The sequence below is a fragment of the Thamnophis sirtalis genome, unplaced genomic scaffold (genome assembly GCF_051295495.1).
Source record: "Thamnophis sirtalis isolate CommonGarterSnake01/CBP01778 unplaced genomic scaffold, rThaSir2_p1.2 scaffold_4, whole genome shotgun sequence".
NCBI classification, from domain to species: Eukaryota; Metazoa; Chordata; class Lepidosauria; order Squamata; family Natricidae; genus Thamnophis; species Thamnophis sirtalis.
This window is the reverse complement of record NW_028261384.1, coordinates 136,419,675-136,437,693: the sequence shown is the minus strand read 5'-3', so window position 1 is coordinate 136,437,693 and position 18,019 is coordinate 136,419,675. Positions and strand designations below refer to the sequence as shown.

At 38.0% G+C, this 18,019-nt stretch overlaps 1 protein-coding gene across 1 annotated transcript; it reads right to left on the bottom strand.

Annotated features, from left to right (window-relative positions):
• Positions 1-2,706: 2,706 nt before the first annotated feature.
• Positions 2,707-13,147, bottom strand: LOC148046824 (SCAN domain-containing protein 3-like). Its single transcript, XM_087714990.1, has 3 exons — positions 12,299-13,147; positions 5,846-5,906; positions 2,707-3,029 (listed from the first exon to the last, which is right to left on the bottom strand). Exons 1-3 carry the CDS (start codon positions 13,145-13,147, stop codon positions 2,707-2,709), a joined length of 1,233 nt encoding a protein of 410 aa, XP_087571116.1.
• Positions 13,148-18,019: the final 4,872 nt, after the last annotated feature.

Genomic DNA, 18,019 nt, shown 5'->3' with positions numbered 1-18,019 from the left:
TATTTATTTATTTATTTATTGCTTTATTTATTGCTTTATTTATTTATTTATTGCTTTATTTATTTATTACTTTATTGCTTTATTTATTTATTACTTTATTTTTTGCTTTATTTTGTTATTTATTTATTTTTGCTTTATTTATTTATTGCTTTATTTCTTATTGTTTTCTTAATTTATTGCTTTCTTTATTTGTTTGTTTGTTTGTTGCTTTATTTACTGATTGTTTGTTTATTGCTGTCCACTCAGCAAAGTGACTCTGGGGTGTTGTCAACTGTAAAATAAAACCATATAAACATATTAATAAAAACATAGCCCAAAACCTGGATGAAACACAAGCTAAAAATTTCCAGGAAAAGTAAATCAAATTAAAATTTAAGGCAAGGAAGTTAACAGGATAGGAATCCTCTTGATACCAACCATCCTCATAGCTGCAACATACATTTAGATCCCCTTGTTAAAAGTGAGGTCTTAATGCATTTGGGAAAACATGAAGAATGGGGAGGATTGTCTCAGCCCTCTGAATCACATATTCCATAAAGTGAGGAGGGGAGCCATCCTTCTGGATCCTGTCAATCAAAACTCCATAACCAATGGATATGCATAAATGATATTTGCATAAATCAGTGGGCTATAAAATAGCTCTTAGAAAGAAAGGTGAGTTTAGATTCTTTAGGAGATTCTGCAGGTAACCTCCCTCCCTTCCTCTCTCCTTCGCTCCCTCCCTTCCCACCTTCATTTCACAATATAATCCATTTCTCATCCTTCTAGAACAAGTCAGCTTTTCAGTCTTACATCAGCCATCCTGATTTTCGGCATACTTTTCAATACCCATTGCTTATTTATTTCCTTTTTAATATATTGCTTTATTTATTTATTGCTTTATTTATTTATTGCTTTATTTATTTATTGATTTATTTATTTATTGATTTATTTATTTATTGCTTTATTTATTTATTGCTTTATTTATTTATTGCTTTATTTATTATTGCTTTATTTATTTATTGCTTTATTTATTTATTGCTTTATTTATGTATTTATTTATTGCTTTATTCATTATAGGTTTATTTATTTATTGCTTTATTCATTATAGGTTTATTTATTTTTGCTTTGTCTGTTCATTACTTTATATATTTAGTGCTTTATTTCTTTATTTTTTCTTTATTTATTACTTTATTTCTTATTGTTTTATTACTTTATTGCTTTGTTTATTTGTTTGTTTGTTACTTTATTTATTGGTTTGTTTGTTTATTGCTGTCCACTCAGCTAAGTGATTCTAGGGTGTTTTCAACTGCGAAATAAAACCATATAAACATATTAATAAAAAAACATAGCCCAAAACCTGGATGAAACACAAGCTAAAAACGTCCGGGAAAAGTAAATCAAATTAAAAATTAAGGCAAGGAAGTTAACAGGATAGGAATCCTCTTGATACCAACTATCCTCATAGCTGCAACATACTTTTAGCTCCCCATGTTAAAAGTTAGGTCTTGATGTGATGCAGGAGGGGGTGCACAGGTAAATCCCACCAGTGGCTGGCCAGGTTAGGTGGTCTTAATAGAATGGACCTTATAAATTCATATTAGCTTGGCTTTTCATCCTAGTGCCCTGGAGTTCCAAAGTTGACATTTAGCTAGAGTGAACTTTCTCTCCAACTTCCTCATAAGTATTAAAAATAGGGCTGAACAGTGTGGCAAGACCCTGTAAAGGAGGGGCACAGGAAGCCAGGCATGGATGAGATATAGAAGAGGTAAAAACTGCTGACAGTTTAAGATATTATAGGAACTTCTCCTTTTCGAAATGTCATGTTTGTCTCGTGTATGGAAATTCCTTGAGAATGCACAGTGTGGAACACGGCATAAAAGTAGCATCCTGGGCAGAGCCCAGGCATTCCAGATTTTGGTGTGTGAACACGCTGAACTCGATGCAACAAATAAACCTGTTTCACCTTTGTGGTATCGAGTCCAGGTCTTTCGTAAGTAGATTACAAACCTCAATCTGCTGCAACAAATGCATTTGGGAAAACTGGAAGAATGGGGAGGATTTTCTCAGCTCTCTGAATCACATATTCCATAAAGTGAGGAGGGGAGCCCTACTTCTGGATCCTGTCAGTCAAAACTCCGTAACCAATGGATATGCAGCATGCCCTCCCTGTTTGCGTTGGGTGCAAAAGGAAGATATAATTGGGACAAGATTCATGAGATATCCAGGTTTGATCCCATGAAGGGTTTTAAAGGCGATATCCGATCCATTGTGTTGGACTTGTGAATGTTCCATTGGATGTAGAAGAATCTCATCATTTTTTTTGCATCATGGTCATAATATGGGGCAGAACTCACTCAAAAAATGTCTCGCTTAACAACAGAGATTTGGGGCTCAATTATGGTCATAAGGACTATCTTTAATTAACATTGTTTGGAATTATGCTAATTTGAACAGCAAGTCTATGAATTTAGAGAAGTAGATGTGAGAAGTCCTGCGGAAAGCACTGTGTTGTCAATGTATGATTTATCTGTAGCGTCCTGAGAAATAACTCTAGCCCTTCTTTCTGTTTGAGCTTTCAGATAGCGAAAGACTGCTGTTAAAACTGTGGATTATTTCAGAAAGCTTTCTTTCAATTTCACTTGTCTGGATGTTGATTTACTGCATGGAAGAGAAATCAGTCAGAATCAGTTTCCTGTTTTTGTTCGGAAGAGAAGGCAAAATCAGTCAGTGTGCCTGTCTTGCACAATAACACACAGCAGTATCAGAAGCTGACAAGGAGTTCAACTGAAGGGAACATTCATTCCTGGAGTTGTCTGAAGAAATGGTGGTACGGCTTTGAAGAGAAGGTGAAAACGATTTTCTTCCATCATGGGGGTAAATTCTGGCTATCGATTCTAAGCCTTTCCCTGGAGCCTTACGGACCCAGGGCCAAATATAGCTACTACTAGTGATGGAGACACCAGTAACTTTACAGAGCAAATTTAGACTTTCTCCTGGTCTTACAGTTTCTGGTCCTGATGACACAAGTTGAACCTCAGATAGGGACCCTAAAAAAAGTAAGAATCAAGAAGTTATCAGGATTCAGGTGCATCTGAAAACAAAAATCACACTTGCTTTCTCTAAAATGGTGTTCTTACATTTTGCCATGGCTAGAATTGAAAAGGAAAACAAAAGGAAATTCCTAGTATCTTTCTAAACTGGTTTTCTCTGGTTTGACATATAACGGTTTGAAGAAAATGTAAAGATGAAAAATGAGGACCCTGCTTATAAAGAGGATCATTTCATCATGCTGTTTGCATAACAAACTTGTACTCAATCTGGATAAGACTGAGTGGCTTTGGATGCTGCCCCCAAAGGACAGCCTACACAGTACATCCTTAATCCTGGGGGGTGAAAATTTACACCCCTCAGAGAGGGCCCGCAATTTGGGGGTCCTCCTGGATTCGCAGCTGACACTGGAACACAATCTGTCGGCTGTGACCAGGGGGGGCTTTGCCTAGGTTTTTCTGATGCACAAATTGCGGCCCTATTTGGATCAAGAGGTACTTCAAACGGTTACTCGCACCCTTGTCACCTCAAGGCTGGATTATTGCAATGCGCTCTACATGGGGCTACCCTTGAAAAGCGTTCAGAGACTGCAGCTAGTCCAGAATGCAGCCGCGCGAGCAATATTGGGTGTACCTAAGTACATCCACATTACACCTGTCCTCCGCGAGCTGCACTGGCTACCAATTGGTCTCCGGACGCAATTCAAAGTGTTGGTTATTACCTTTAAAGCCCAACATGGCTTAGGGCCAGCATACCTGTGAGACCGCTTACTGCCACATACCTCCCAGCGGCCGGTGAGATCACAGAGATTGGGCCTGCTTCAGATGCCGTCAGCCAGACAATGTCAACTGGCGGCTCCCCGGAGGAGAACATTCTCTGTGGCTGCTCCGACCCTTTGGAATGAACTACCCCCAGAGATCCGGACCTTACCCACTCTCATGGCCTTCAGGAAAGCTGTTAAAACCTGGCTATTCTGGCAGGCCTGGGGCTGTTGACTTCATTGTTGAGGTCCAACCCCGATTAGAACGAATGCATGTGTTGTGATTTCAAATCTGTCTTTTTAATTATTTCTTTCTTCCTCTTCTTTTTAGAAGCTGCCCGGCGTCCTTCGGGATTGGACAGCATATAAATTTTATTAATAATAAAACAATAATAAAAAAATAAAAAGTCCAGTGAGGTATAAAGACGCTCCTTGAAAAACCGGTTCAGTGGAGAATTTGTATTCATTCAGAGAATGGAGATAAAGTTCAACATTCTTTGCTGAAGAAGCTTCTTGGATGTGATGCAAAAGTCTTCCAAAAAAGCAATAAAGTCCAGTTGTGCCTTGAAAAAGAAACTTTGGGTGTTTTCCTTCCTTCCTTCATTCTGTTTTCCCTCCTTCTTTCCTCCCTCCCTTCTTTTCTCCCTCCATCCCTTCCTTTTTCCTTTCATTCCTTCTTTTCTCCCTCCTTTCCCCCTTCTTTCTTTCTTTCCTTCTCTTCTCACTTCCTCCCTTCCTCACTGGCTCCTTCCCTCCCATCCTCCCTCCCTCCCTTCGATCACAATAAAAAACCATTTCTCATGCTTTTAGCACAGACAATATTTTCAGTCTTACATCTGCTCCATCCAGATCTTTTCAGCAAGTTTGTGTCTGTGTGGGTTTGTTTGTTTGTGTTTGTTTATGTGTTTGTGTGTGTGTGTGTGTGTGTGTGTATCTATCTAGATAGATATCTAGATGCATGGGTGGATGGATGGATGGATGGGTGGATGGATGGAGAGATAGATGGATGGATGGATGGCTGGGTGTATGGATGGATGGATAGATAGATTGATAAATGGATAGACAGACAGACAGACAGACAGACAAACAAACAGGCAGACAGACAGACATCAAGACTGTGCTTCATTTTTTGCTTTATATCATTTATATCAATGAACTGGAGTGGATTCAATCAAATGGATTTATTGGGTAGAATTAGTTTTGCTCCTGTCTCATGAGGACTTTCAGTGTCTGAGTCTACTGTTGATTATCATGTCAGAGTTTGTTGCATAAATTCAAATCCAGAAAGCATACACAGATAATTGATTCACAAGCAGTTAGTTTCATTTCAGCAGACAAGCCCAGACAGAGTGCTAGTTTACTTCTCAGAGCAGCAGTTTCTTCAGTTTCTGTATGAATTCTCTGCACAGACTCAGACCTCCCATTGGTTGACTTATTTGCTCTGCCTATTCATTGGCTGGACTTGTTCCCATGTCTCTCCAGGAATGAAAGTTTTGGAAAGATAGTCCTCCAAAAATTCAAATGATTTCAATAACTGAGCACATTTTTTTTTTAAAAAAAAATGTTCTTCTGGGAGACGTTACTCTAAGAATTCAAATGCTTTCATTCTCTGAATGCTGATCTGATGCATGGAAGAGAAATGCCCTGTCAGAATCAGTTTCCTGTTTTTGTTCAGAAGGTCAGGCAAAATCAGTCAGTGTGATTCTCTTGCACAATAATACACAGCAGTGTCAGAAGCTGACAAGGAGTTCAGCTGAAGGGAATATTCATTCTTGGAATTGTCTGAAGAAATGGTGGTGCGGCTTTGAAGAGAAGATGAGTACCATTTTCTCCCATCATAGGGGAAGATTCTGGCTATCCATTCTAAGCCTTTCCCTGGAGGCTGACGGATCCAGTGCCAATCATAGCTACCATCAGTGATGGAGACGCCAGTAACTTTACAGAGCAAATTGAGATTTTGACCTGGTTTTACAGTTCCAGGCCCCGATGACACAAGTTGAACCTCAGATAGGGACCCTAGAGAAGTAAGAGAAATAAAAATTAGAATTCACATACATCGGAGAAAGAAATCATATTGTTGCTTTCGGTAAATTTGTGTCCTCACATTTTGGCAGGGCTATGAGAAAAAAGAAAAACAGACAGTAATTCATAATGGTTCCTTAAAAAATATCCTCCAATTTAACGTGTACCCTTTGAGGAAAATGTGGCTATCAAAAAGAGAGTTCTGCTTTTAAAGAAGAAGACCTCATGATATTTGCATAAATCAGTGGGCTATAAGATAGCTCTTAGAAAGCAAGGTGAGCTTGTATTCTTTAGGAGATTCTGCAGGTAACCTCCCTCCCTCCCTTTCCACTTTCATATCACAATATAAACCATTTCACATCCTTCTAGAACAAGTTAGTTTTTCAGTCTTACATCAGCCATCCAGATCTTTGGGCAAACGTCTCAATACCCATTGTTTTTTTATTGCCTTATTTATTTATTGGTTTATTAATTTATTGCTTTATTGCTTTGTTGCTTTATTTATTTATGTATTGCTTTATTTATTGATATCTTTATTCATTATAGATTTATTTGTTTTTGCTTTCTTTATTTATTACTGTATTTATTTATTTATTTATTGCTTGATTTATTTATTTTTGCTTATTTATTTATTGCTTAATTTCTTATTGTTTTATAAATTTATTGCTTTGTTTATTGATTTATTTGTTTGTTGCTTTATTTATTGCCTTTTTGTTTATTTATTTTTGCTTTATTTATTGCTTTGTTTCTTATTGTTTTATTAATTATTGCTTTATTTATTGTTTTGTTTTGTTTTTTGTTTATTGCTCTCCTCTTGAACCTCAGATAGGGACCTTAAAAAAAGTCAGAATCAAGAAGTTATCAGGATTCAGGTGCATCTGAAAACAAAAATCACACCTGCTTTCTCTATAATTGTGTTCTTACATTTTGCCATGGCTAGAATTGAAAAGGAAAACAAAAGGAAATTCCTAGTATCTTTCTAAACTGGTTTTCTCTGGTTTGACATATAACGGTTTGAAGAAAATGTAAAGATGAAAAATGAGGACCCTGCTTATAAAGAGGATCATTTCATCATGCTGTTTGCATAACAAACTTGTACTCAATCTGGATAAGACTGAGTGGCTTTGGATGCTGCCCCCAAAGGACAGCCTACACAGTACATCCTTAATCCTGGGGGGTGAAAATTTACACCCCTCAGATAGATAGATAGATAGATAGATAGATAGATAGATAGATAGATAGATAGATAGATAGATAGATAGATAGATAGATAGATTAAGGTGACCAGATTTCAGCGTGACAATCATGCTTTATAACAATTTTTCCTGTTTCCTGCCGCGTTTTAAAAAAGTCCCAATCATTTTCTGGCTTCATGTTGAAAGTCCGGTGGATTTGCTTAAGAAGTCCTAACCGGGGCAAGACGCCCTGTCTAAATTCCCTCTCTCTCTCTCTCTCTGTCTCCGTACTTTCATTGAAGATATTAAAACGTTAAAGCAACAAAACGGACCTCCCCCCCACCGCTCCGCTTTTTACCTTATTTTATAAGAAAAAAATGATCTAGTACCATAGAGCTGCAGGAAATGGCTAGAGAGGTTACTTCCTGGATTTTCCAGAGGGGAGGGGCACGGAGGTTGGAGGACTGCTCCAAATAACGGTGGCATTTTTCCCTGACTAATTTCACCATTTCAATTTGCTCAGTTCTTTGTATTAACATCTACATCATTCTGGGTTTACTTGGAGTGCAAGCCTGCTGGTAAGTGGGTTTTTTTCTTTTATTTTTTAATGTATTTTAAAATAATATTTTATTTATTGTGCATAGGATTTATTAAAATAGTTTTATTCTGTGTGGATTTAAGTTAAGAACTCCCTGTTATTAAGCTTTCCTTTGTCTGGGGGTGGGGGCTTGATTAAAAATTTTATACGGAGCAACAAAAATTTTCATACACCGCAAAAATAGTATTGTAATATTTTTTTTATTTCAACATAACTACAATTTACAAATATAAATTGTAACTTTTGCCAAACATCAAAATTTTGATCATGTGACCATGAGGATGCTGCAACGGTCGCTAAGTGCGAAAAATGGTCATCAGTCACTTTTTTCAATGCCATTGAAACTTTGGTCACTAAGCCCATTATATCACCTTTCTTGCCACAGTTCTTAAGTGAATAACTGCAGCTGGTATTTTGTATTTTGGATAGAATCTTTTTTAAAATAGTCTAAGACAATTTAAAAAAAGATTCTATCCAAAATACAAAATACCAGCTGCAGTTATTCACTTAAGAACTGTGGCAAGAAAGGTGGTATAGTGACAAAAGTTACAAAATGTTTCCAGGATGCCAAATATTGAATGATAACTCTATGTTTCCTGGAATCCAAGATTTCTTTAACTTCAAAATGTTGGCCTCCTTCAATCAGGAGGGGAACAGGGGGGGGGGGGTAGGGTGGATGCATGGGAGAAATGTGTTCTGGTTTCAGTAAGCTTACATGAAACGCAGGATAAATTCTTCTAAGAGCCTTTGGCTGTTCCAACTTCACTGATACAGGATTTATGATTTTGACAATGGGAAACGGACCCACATATTTTGGTCCCAATTTCTTTGATTTCTGGGTGGTTTGCAGAAACTTGGTGGACAAAAATACCCTGTCCCCAACCTGGTATTCTTTTGGCTTGACCCATTTTTAAAGGTTTTTTTAAAATGAACACAAACAGACACAAACAAAAAAACACAAAACCATCTTCTATTACAAATTGTGGAAAGTGTGACGGTTGGTAACAAAAACTTCCATGCATTCCTTCCACAGTCATCACCTATAATTCATATCAAATCACATATTTTTAAATCAAGTATGCAGTATTTATATACATTGCTTTCATCATACCTCAGCCTTCATTTGACTGGTAATTGTTTTTCCATCCTTTTATATGAAATATTCCAATTTAAAGCAAAACCACATGCCAAAGTCAAGGTCTCTCCTCTCTCTACTCCAGCTATTGAAAGAGATCCCAAAGAGCACCTGTATAAACAACCCATGCTCTTCCCACTATCACTCACAGTAAACAAACTGAGAGACCTTGAAGTGTAAAAGAAATGATCAAAGGGAAAAAAAACTAATATTTCCAGTCTCCAGTCTTCGAATGGCAATGTTACTTCCTTTCCTTCTATTGTTACAGACCTCTTGTATTCCTTTTAATATCTTTATAATCCAAACTTACAGAGAAAAGGGAAAAAAACTTTTAAAATGGAGGAAAAAAACCATCCAATCAATCATTGTAAAAATAAAGGAAAAAAAAATTCTCAATCCATTGGTATATAAAAAGAAATAAAAAAATAGAAGAAGAAAAACTAATCCATTCAGTTTAAAAAATAGGAAATATTTGCAAAAGTTCCATCCATGAAAAAAGATTTTTTTAAAAAACAAGGATAACACACTGTCTAACGTAGCTTAATTTCACTGCTTACTTTCTTCTGTTTTCAAATTTAATTTAACTTTGATTTTTTGGGGGTAATCTCTTGTCTAATAATAAAATTTCCTCACCAAACGGCACACTTTCTCTTTCCGCTTTCCTCCCATTCCGGAGCTGTCCCAACTTCAGCAGCTTCTGTGGGTGCGCTTCTATCACCGGCAAGAAGAGGTTCTCTTGGATCAATCAGGGACTTTGTTGTGTCTCTGAGATCAGCAGGACGTACTCTTACCTATCACCATCTCTCTGGGATGGTTTAGGTCCAAAAGGACCATCCAGTGGCAAAGGTATCAACTGCAATCTTGGAGCTCCAAGATCGCACGTCGTCTCATTGCGACGTCAGATCCTCCCCCCCCCGGTTTGGCCCTTTTTTTGTCAGCTTGTTTTTTGTTTGCTTGGTGAGCTATATCTAAGGCCCTGTGTGTCATCGACCAAAACCATTGAAGTTGATCACTCCACTCGGACAAGGACAAAATTTGTGGCTTCTCTTGAGGCAATTCAAGAATGGACACAAAATCTTGGCCAAACACAATTTAAAAGGGGTCATTCTGGTACTGCTATGTACTGAATTATTGTATGCCACTTCTGTATGTGGCAAAAGGTCAGCCCAATTATCTTGCATAACACCTAAGGTATTGCTCCGGAATCGATATGTCCTCTCACAAGCCCCATTAGTCTGCGGATGGTGGGTGAAGCTTAGTCCCTGGGCGGAGCCTATTAATTTCAGGAACTCTTTTCAAAAGAGGGAGGTGAATTGGACCCCTTTGTCCGAAATAATGCATTCAGGAACTCCATGTAACCTATACACATGTAAAATAAACAATTTAGCTAGCGACTTTGCTGATGGGATCTTGGAACAAGGTAAAAAGTGGACCTGTTTGGAGAACAGATTGGAGATCACCAAAATCATGGTATTTCCAAGATTTTCGGGTTGCTCAACAATAAAATCCATCGATATTTCCTTCCATGGGGCCCTAGGTTGGGCAACACTTTGAAGGAGTCCTTGGGTTTTTCCTCGTGGTCTCTTTGCGGCTGCACAAATAGGACAACTGGCTATATAGGACTTAATGTTTTTTTTCAGGGAAGGCCACCAAAACTGCCTCTTAATTAGATGCAAAGTTTTTACAAATCCAAAATGACCTGCCATTCTTGAGTCATGGGCCTGTTGAATGACAACAGTTTTCAGGCTGGCAGGAACATACAGCTTAGCTCCTATCTAAACCAGTCCATCTTTCATGGTGCATTGATCAGAATGATCTTTGACCCAGTCATCAGATGCAAGAACTTTCTTAAGTTTGTCAATTAGGTCTGTGGTCCCATCTAAGTCCAGTGGGCCGTGGCTCCTAGTAACCATTGGGGAGCCAGGTTCTTAGCCGGGATGGCTAGATGAACCATGATTGGTCTGGCACTGTTGTATTGGGGAAGCCTGGACAAAGCATCAGCCATAAAGTTCTTCCCTCCTGGGATGTATTTTAGGGTAAAGTTAACCGGATTAAATGCTGTTCCCAGTGCATTTGTTTAGGTGACAGCTTACATGGGGTCTTCAACGCTTCCAGGTTTTTATGATCAGTCTATACTTCAAAAGGGTGTTTCACCCCCTCCAGAAAATGTCACCAGGTCATCAAGGCCCATCTAACAGCAAAAGCTTCTGTAAGCTTATGTGAGGTATAAGCGCAAGGTTGCAATTTGCCTTCTGCGTTTGTTTCGTGCAATACTGCCCCACTGCCACATCGCTGGCATCAGTTTGAACCTGGACCAAGAAGGTTCTTCAACTCTTGGATGAGAAGTAAAACTTCTTCAAAGAAAAACCAGAAACTCTAGTCGCCACTTTAAAAAAAAAAAAAAAAAACCTTTGGGACAATCATGACCAGGATGACTGAGAATCTCCATAGAGGTTCCACTGGTTAATTGTCCTCTCTGTTAGGAAGCTTGTCCTTAATTCCAGGTTCCTTTTCTCCTTGATTAATTTCCATCTCTTGATTCTTGTTTTGCCTTTTGGTGCTTTGGAAAATATCTTTCACTGCCTCTTCTTTGTGATAGCCCCTGAAATACTGGAATACTGCTATCAAGTCACCCATAGTCTTTCTTTTCTCTAGACCCAATGCAACTGCTCTTCAGATGTTTTTCTCTCCAGGCCCTTAAACAGAGGCCTAGAGGTTTCCCTCCAGATTGCAAATGTCTTAGAAATGTTCTGCTTTTTATATTTACTTATATCATACATTGGTCTTTTCCTGTATTTGCATTTTTTGGTTTGAAGCACTTTGGTGCCCCCTAGAGGAAATTTCTTCTGAATTTTAAAGAAAAAGAGTGTGTTGTCTCTCTCTGCCTTGCTCAAACAGTCAATCAAAGCTCTGCCTTCTACCCTTACTCTGAAGATCTGAAGAGAGAAATTTGAAATAGAGATTAGGCTGCATTGCCTTTTTCCTCCTTCAGAATCAGTTTCCTGTTTTTGCTCAGAAGGTCAGGCAAAATCACTCAGTGTGCCACTCTGGCACAATAATACACAGCAGTGTCAGAAGCTGACAAGGACTTCAACTGAAGGGAATATTCATTCTTGGAGTTGTCTGAAGAAATGGTAGTGTGGCTTTGAAGAGAAGACGAAAACCATTTTTGCCCATTATAAGGGTAGATTCCGGCTATCCATTCTAAGCCTTTCCCTGGAGGCTGACGGACCCAGTGCCAAATATAGCTATCAGTGATGGAAACACCAGTAACTTTACAGAGCAAATTGAGATTTTGACCTGGTTTTACAATTCCAGGCCCCGATGACACAAGTTGAACCTCAGATAGGGACCCTAGAGAGGTAAGAGAAATAAAAATTAGAATTCACATACATCGGAGGAAGAAATCATATTGTTGCTTTGTTCACACGCCGTCCCCACAACTCCAGTTTGGCTTTAAAGGCAGCTACTTTGTCTGCCAACTTGAAAACAGTTGTCATTTTCCCCTGAAGGGACAGATTGAGTTCATTGAGCAGGCTGAATATGTCACACAGGTAAGCCAGTTTTGCAACCTATACCTTGTCACTGAAATCTGCTGCCAGCGGTGACATCTTTTCTGAGAGAAATCTTTGCAATGGCTCTCGTAATTCAAGTACTCTGGTTAGCGATTTTCCTCTGGATAACCATCTTATTTCTGTGTATAAGAGAAGGCATCTATGCTCTGCGTCCATCTCCTCACAAAGCTGCTCAAACAGGCGCGAGTTGAGGGTGTGTGCTTTGATGTGGTTATTAACTTTAACAACATCAATCAATACGCTGTTAAATTCCGGTGACATTTTTTTGCTTGCCAGCATTTCCCTGTGAATGATACAATGCGTAGATTCACTCTCAGGTGCAACCTCCTTAATCCGAGCAGTTAAACCAGACAGCTGTCCGGTCATGGCAGCACCTCCGTCTGTGCATATGCCGACACAAAAGGACCATTTTAGTATATAACCATCCAGTGACTTGAACAGTTCTGCTCCTGTGGTGTTGGTTGGCAAAGATAGTGCACATAAGAAATCCTCATGCACATCCTCCTGATATAGATATTGCACATAAACAAGTAGCATAGCCTTGTTGTCGATATCTGTAGATTCGTCAACCTGGAGTCCGTACCACGGTGATGTATTAATCCTCTCCAACAATTGTGTCTCAATGTCTTCGGCTGTTTCCTCAATGCGCCTAGTCAGAGTACTAGCCAACAAAGGCACATGTGCTATCTTTTCCACAGCAGCCTCTCCTAGAGGTTCACGGCAAATGTCTTCAGTGGAGGGCGAGATCAATTCTTCACCTATAGTGAGTGGCTTTTTAGCCTTAGCAATACAGTTAGCCACCAAATATGATGCTCTCAGTGCATTCTCCTTGATTGATGTGGCGGCCCTCATAAATTTCTTCTGTCCTTCGTGTTCCCATTTTTTTCTTTCAAAATACTCCAGGGGCTTGTCTTTTAAACTAGGGTGCTTGGCGAAGCAGTTTTGAAGGTTTCATTGCCTCATTAGACAGCTGGTCGCACAGCAGGAGTTGGTGTGTGGGAATCACCAGTCCCGATAAATCTATATTTCAAGTAGGACTCATGGTATTGTCTGTTAAAAGTTTTATGTTTCTTTGATGTTGAAGGCTCTTCTTCTGTCTCTTCACTGGGCCTTTTCTTTTTCCCAAGGAAACTTTCTAACGACGTCTGTTTCATACTCATTTTTTGCTAAATTGTGGGTTAAATTTGAGCAAACACAACATACACGTACACCAAGCACTGTTAAACCTGAGAAAGTACCAGTGAACAGAGAGAAGAGCGCCCCGGTATCATGATATTTTTCGCATGCATGGTATTGGTGTGGTTTTAGGTGACGTCTCTCAGCTCCCGGTTAACCTCTCGTCCATGGAAAGTCGAACAAACCCGAGAGAAATACACCACAGTAAATAAAATGGATATAATTTAATGTTCCTTGGGCGCCCCAGTACCATGTGATCCAGGGACCGGTACAGGTCCGGGGGTTGGGGACCACTGCTGCAGGTAACATCCCTCCCTTCCTCTCTCCCTCCCTCCCTCACTTCCCACCTTCACATCACAATATAAACCATTTCTCATCCTTCTAGAACAAGTCAGTTTTTCAGTCTTACATCAGCCACCCAGATCTTTGGGCAAAGTTCTCAATACCCATTGCTTATTTATTATCTTATTTTATTTATTGCTTTATTTAGTTATTGCTTTATTCATTATAGATTTATTTATTTTTGCTTTGTTTTTTATTACTTTATGTATTTATTGATTTATTTCTTATTGCTTTATATATGAAGGGTTTTAAAGGCTGTTATTGATGGATAGATGGGTGGGTGGGTGGATGGGTGGGTGGGTGGATATGTAGATATATGGATGGATAGAGAGAGAGAGATGATGGATGGACAGATAGACATCAAGACTGTGCTTCCTATTTTGCTTTATAACATTCATATCAATTCACTGGAGTGGATTCAATCAGATGGATTGATTGGGTACAATCAGTTTTGCTCTTGTATCAAGATGAATTTCACTGTCTGAGTCCACTGTTGATGTTCTTGTCAGAGTTTGGTGCATAAATTCAAATCCAGAAAGCACAGACAGATAATTGATTCACAAGCAGTTAGTTTCATTTCAGCAGACAAGCCCACACAGACAGCTAGTTTACTTCTCAGAGCAGCAGTTTCTTAAGTTTCTGTTTTAATTCTCTGCACAGACTCAGATCTGTTTAAGCTCCCATTGGTTGACTTACTTGCTCTTCCTATTCATTTGATTGACTTGTTCCAATGTCTCTCCAATAATGAATGTTTTGGAGATAAAGTCCTCCAAAAATTCAAAAGATATTAATAACTGAGCACATTTTTTTTAAAAAAAAAACAAATGTTCCTCTGTGAGACGTTACTCTAAGAATTCAAATGCTTTCATGGTCTGAATGTTGATCTGCTGCATGGAAGAAAAAATGCCCTGTCAGACTCAGTTTCCTGTTTTTGTTCGAAAGAGAAGGCAAAATCAGTCAGCGTGTGCCTCTCTTGCACAATAATACACAGCAGTGTCAGAAGCTGACATAGAGTTCAGCTGAAGGGAAAACTCATTCTTGGAGGTGTCTGAAGAAATGGTGGTGCGGCTTTTAAGAGAAGATGAGTACCATTTGCTCCCATCATTGGAGTAGATTCCAGCTATCCATTCTAAACCTTTCCCTGGAGGTTGACGGACCCAGTCCCAATCATAGCTTCTATCAGTGATGGAGACACCAGTAACTCTACAGACTAAATTGAGATTTTGACCTGGTTTTACAGTTCCAGGCCCCGATGACACAAGTTGAACCTCAGATAGGGAGCCTAGAGAAGTAAGACAAATAAAAATTGGAATTCACATACATTGGAGAAAGAAATAATATTGCTGCTTTTGGTAAAATTGTGTCCTCACATTTTGGCATGGCTATGAGAAAAAAGAAAAACAGACAGTAATTCATAATGGTTCCTTAAAAACTTTCCTCCAATTTAATGTGTCCACTTTGAGGAAAATGTGGCTATGAAAAAGAGAGTTCTGCTTTTAAAGAAGAAGACCTCATGATATTTGCATAAATGAGTAGGCTAAACAATAGCTCTGAGAAAGAAAGGTGAGCTTGTATTCTTTAGGAGATTTTGCAGGTAACCTCCCTCCCTTCCCCTCTCCCTCCCTCTTTCCCTTCCCACCTTCATATAACGATATAAACCATTTCTCATCCTTCTAGAACAAGTCAGTTTTTCAGTCTTACATGAGCCATCCAGATCTTTGGCCAAACTTCTCCATATTAATTGTTTTGTTTATTGCTTCATTTAATTATTGCTTTATTGCTTTATTGCTTTATTGCTTTATTGCTTTATTGCTTTATTGCTTTATTGCTTTATTGCTTTATTGCTTTATTGCTTTATTTATTTATTTATTTATTTATTTATTTATTTATTTATTTATTTATTTATTTATTTATGGCTTTATTTATTTATGGCTTTATTTATGGCTTTATTTATGGCTTTATTTATGGCTTTATGGCTTTATGGCTTTATGGCTTTATGGCTTTATGGCTTTATGGCTTTATGGCTTTATTCCTTTATTCCTTTATTCCTTTATTCCTTTATTCCTTTATTCCTTTATTCCTTTATTCCTTTATTCCTTTATTCCTTTATTCCTTTATTCCTTTATTCCTTTATTCCTTTATTCCTTTATTCCTTTATTCCTTTATTCCTTTATTCCTTTATTCCTTTATTCCTTTATTCCTTTATTCCTTTATTCCTTTATTCCTTTATTCCTTTATTTGTTGCTTTATTTGTTGCTTCATTTGTTGCTTTATTTATTGCTTTATTGATTGCTTTATTTATTGATTGCTTTATTCATTATAGGTTTATTTACGTTTGTTTTGTTTGTTTATCATTTTGTTTATTTTTTGCTTTATTCCTTTATTTATTTATTTTTCCTTCATTTATTTATTGCTTTATTTCTCATTGTTTTATTAATTTATTTTTTTATTTATTGATTGTTTATTTATGGCTGTCCATAAAACATAGAATAAAAACATAAAATCATAGACCAAAACCTGGATGTAAAACAGGCTAAATATTTCCTGGAAATGTACATCAAACTACAAATTAAGGCAAGGAAGTTAACAGGATAGGTATCCTCTAGACATAAAAATCCTCATAGCTGCAACATACTTTTAGCTCCCCATGTTAAAAATTAGGTCTTAATGCATTTGGGAAAACTGGAAGAATGAGGAGGATTGTCTCAGCTCCCTGAATAACATATTCCATAAAGTGAGGCGGGGGGGGGAGCCCTCCTTCTGGATCCTGTCAATCAAAACTCCATAACTAATGGATATGCAGTATGTCCTCCCTGTTTGTCTTGGGTTCAAAAGGAAGATATAATTGGAGCAAGGTTCATCAGAATTACACATCCTATCCAATGAAGGGCTTTAAAGGCGATATCCGATCCATTGTGTTGGACTTGTGAATCTTCCATTGGATGTAGAAGAATCTCAGCATCTTTTTTGCATTGTGGAAACCAAAGGTCATAATATGGAGCAGACCACACTCAACAAATGTCTTGCTTAACAACAGAGATTTGGGGCTCAATTATAGTCATGAGGACTATCTGTAATTAGCATTGTTTGGAATTATGCTAATATGAACAGCAAGTCTATAAATTTAGAGAAGTAGATGTGAGAAATCCTGGGGAAAGCACTGTGTTTTGAATTTATGATTTAACTGTAGTGTCATGAAAAAAAAAAACTAGCCCTTTTTTTTGTTTGAGATTTCAGATAGCCAAAGACTGCTGTTAAATCTGTGGATTATTTCAGAAAACCTTCTTTCAATTTCACTTGTCTGAATGTTGATTTACTGCATGGAAGAGAAATCAGTCAGAATCAGTTTCCTGTTTTTGTTCGGAAGTGAAAGCAAAATCAGTCAGTGTGCCTGTCTTGCACAATAATACACAGCAGTGTCAGAAGCTGGCATAGAATTCAACTGAAACAAATATTCATTCTTGGAGTTCTCTGAAGCAATGGTCGTGGACATTGAAGAGAAGGTGAAAATGATTTTCTTCCATCATGGGGGTAAATTCTAGCTATGAATTCTAAGCCTTTCCCTGGAAGCTGACGGACCCAGTGCCAAATATAGCTACTACTAGTGATGGAGACACCAGTAACTTTGCAGAGCAAATTTAGATTTTCTCATGGTCTTACAGTTTCTGGTCCCGCCGACACAAGTTGAATCTCAGATAGGGACCCTAAAAAAAGTCAGAATCAAGAAGTTATCAGGATTCTGGTGCATCTGAAAACAAAAATCACACTTGCTTTCTCTAAAATGGTTTTTTTTTTTTTACTTTTTGTCATGGCTAGAATTGAAAAGGGAAACAAGAGGAAATTCAAAGTATCTGTCTAAACAGTTTTTCTCTGGTTTGACTTATGAAGATTTGAAGAAAATGTAAACATGAAAAATGACGACCCTGCTTATAAAGAGGATCATTTCATGATGGTATTTGCATAAGTCCAGTGAGGTATAAAGAAGCTCCTAGAAAGCGAGGTTCAGTGGAGACTTTGTATTCATTCAGAGAATGGAGATAAAGTCCTACTTTCTTTGTTGAAGAACTTCTTGGATGTGATGCAAAACGTCTTCAAAAAAGGCAATAAAGTCCAGTTGTGTCTTGAAAAAGGAACTTTGGGTGTTTTCCTTCCTTCCTTCCTTCCTTCCTTCCTTCCTTCCTTCCTTCCTTCCTTCCTTCCTTCCTT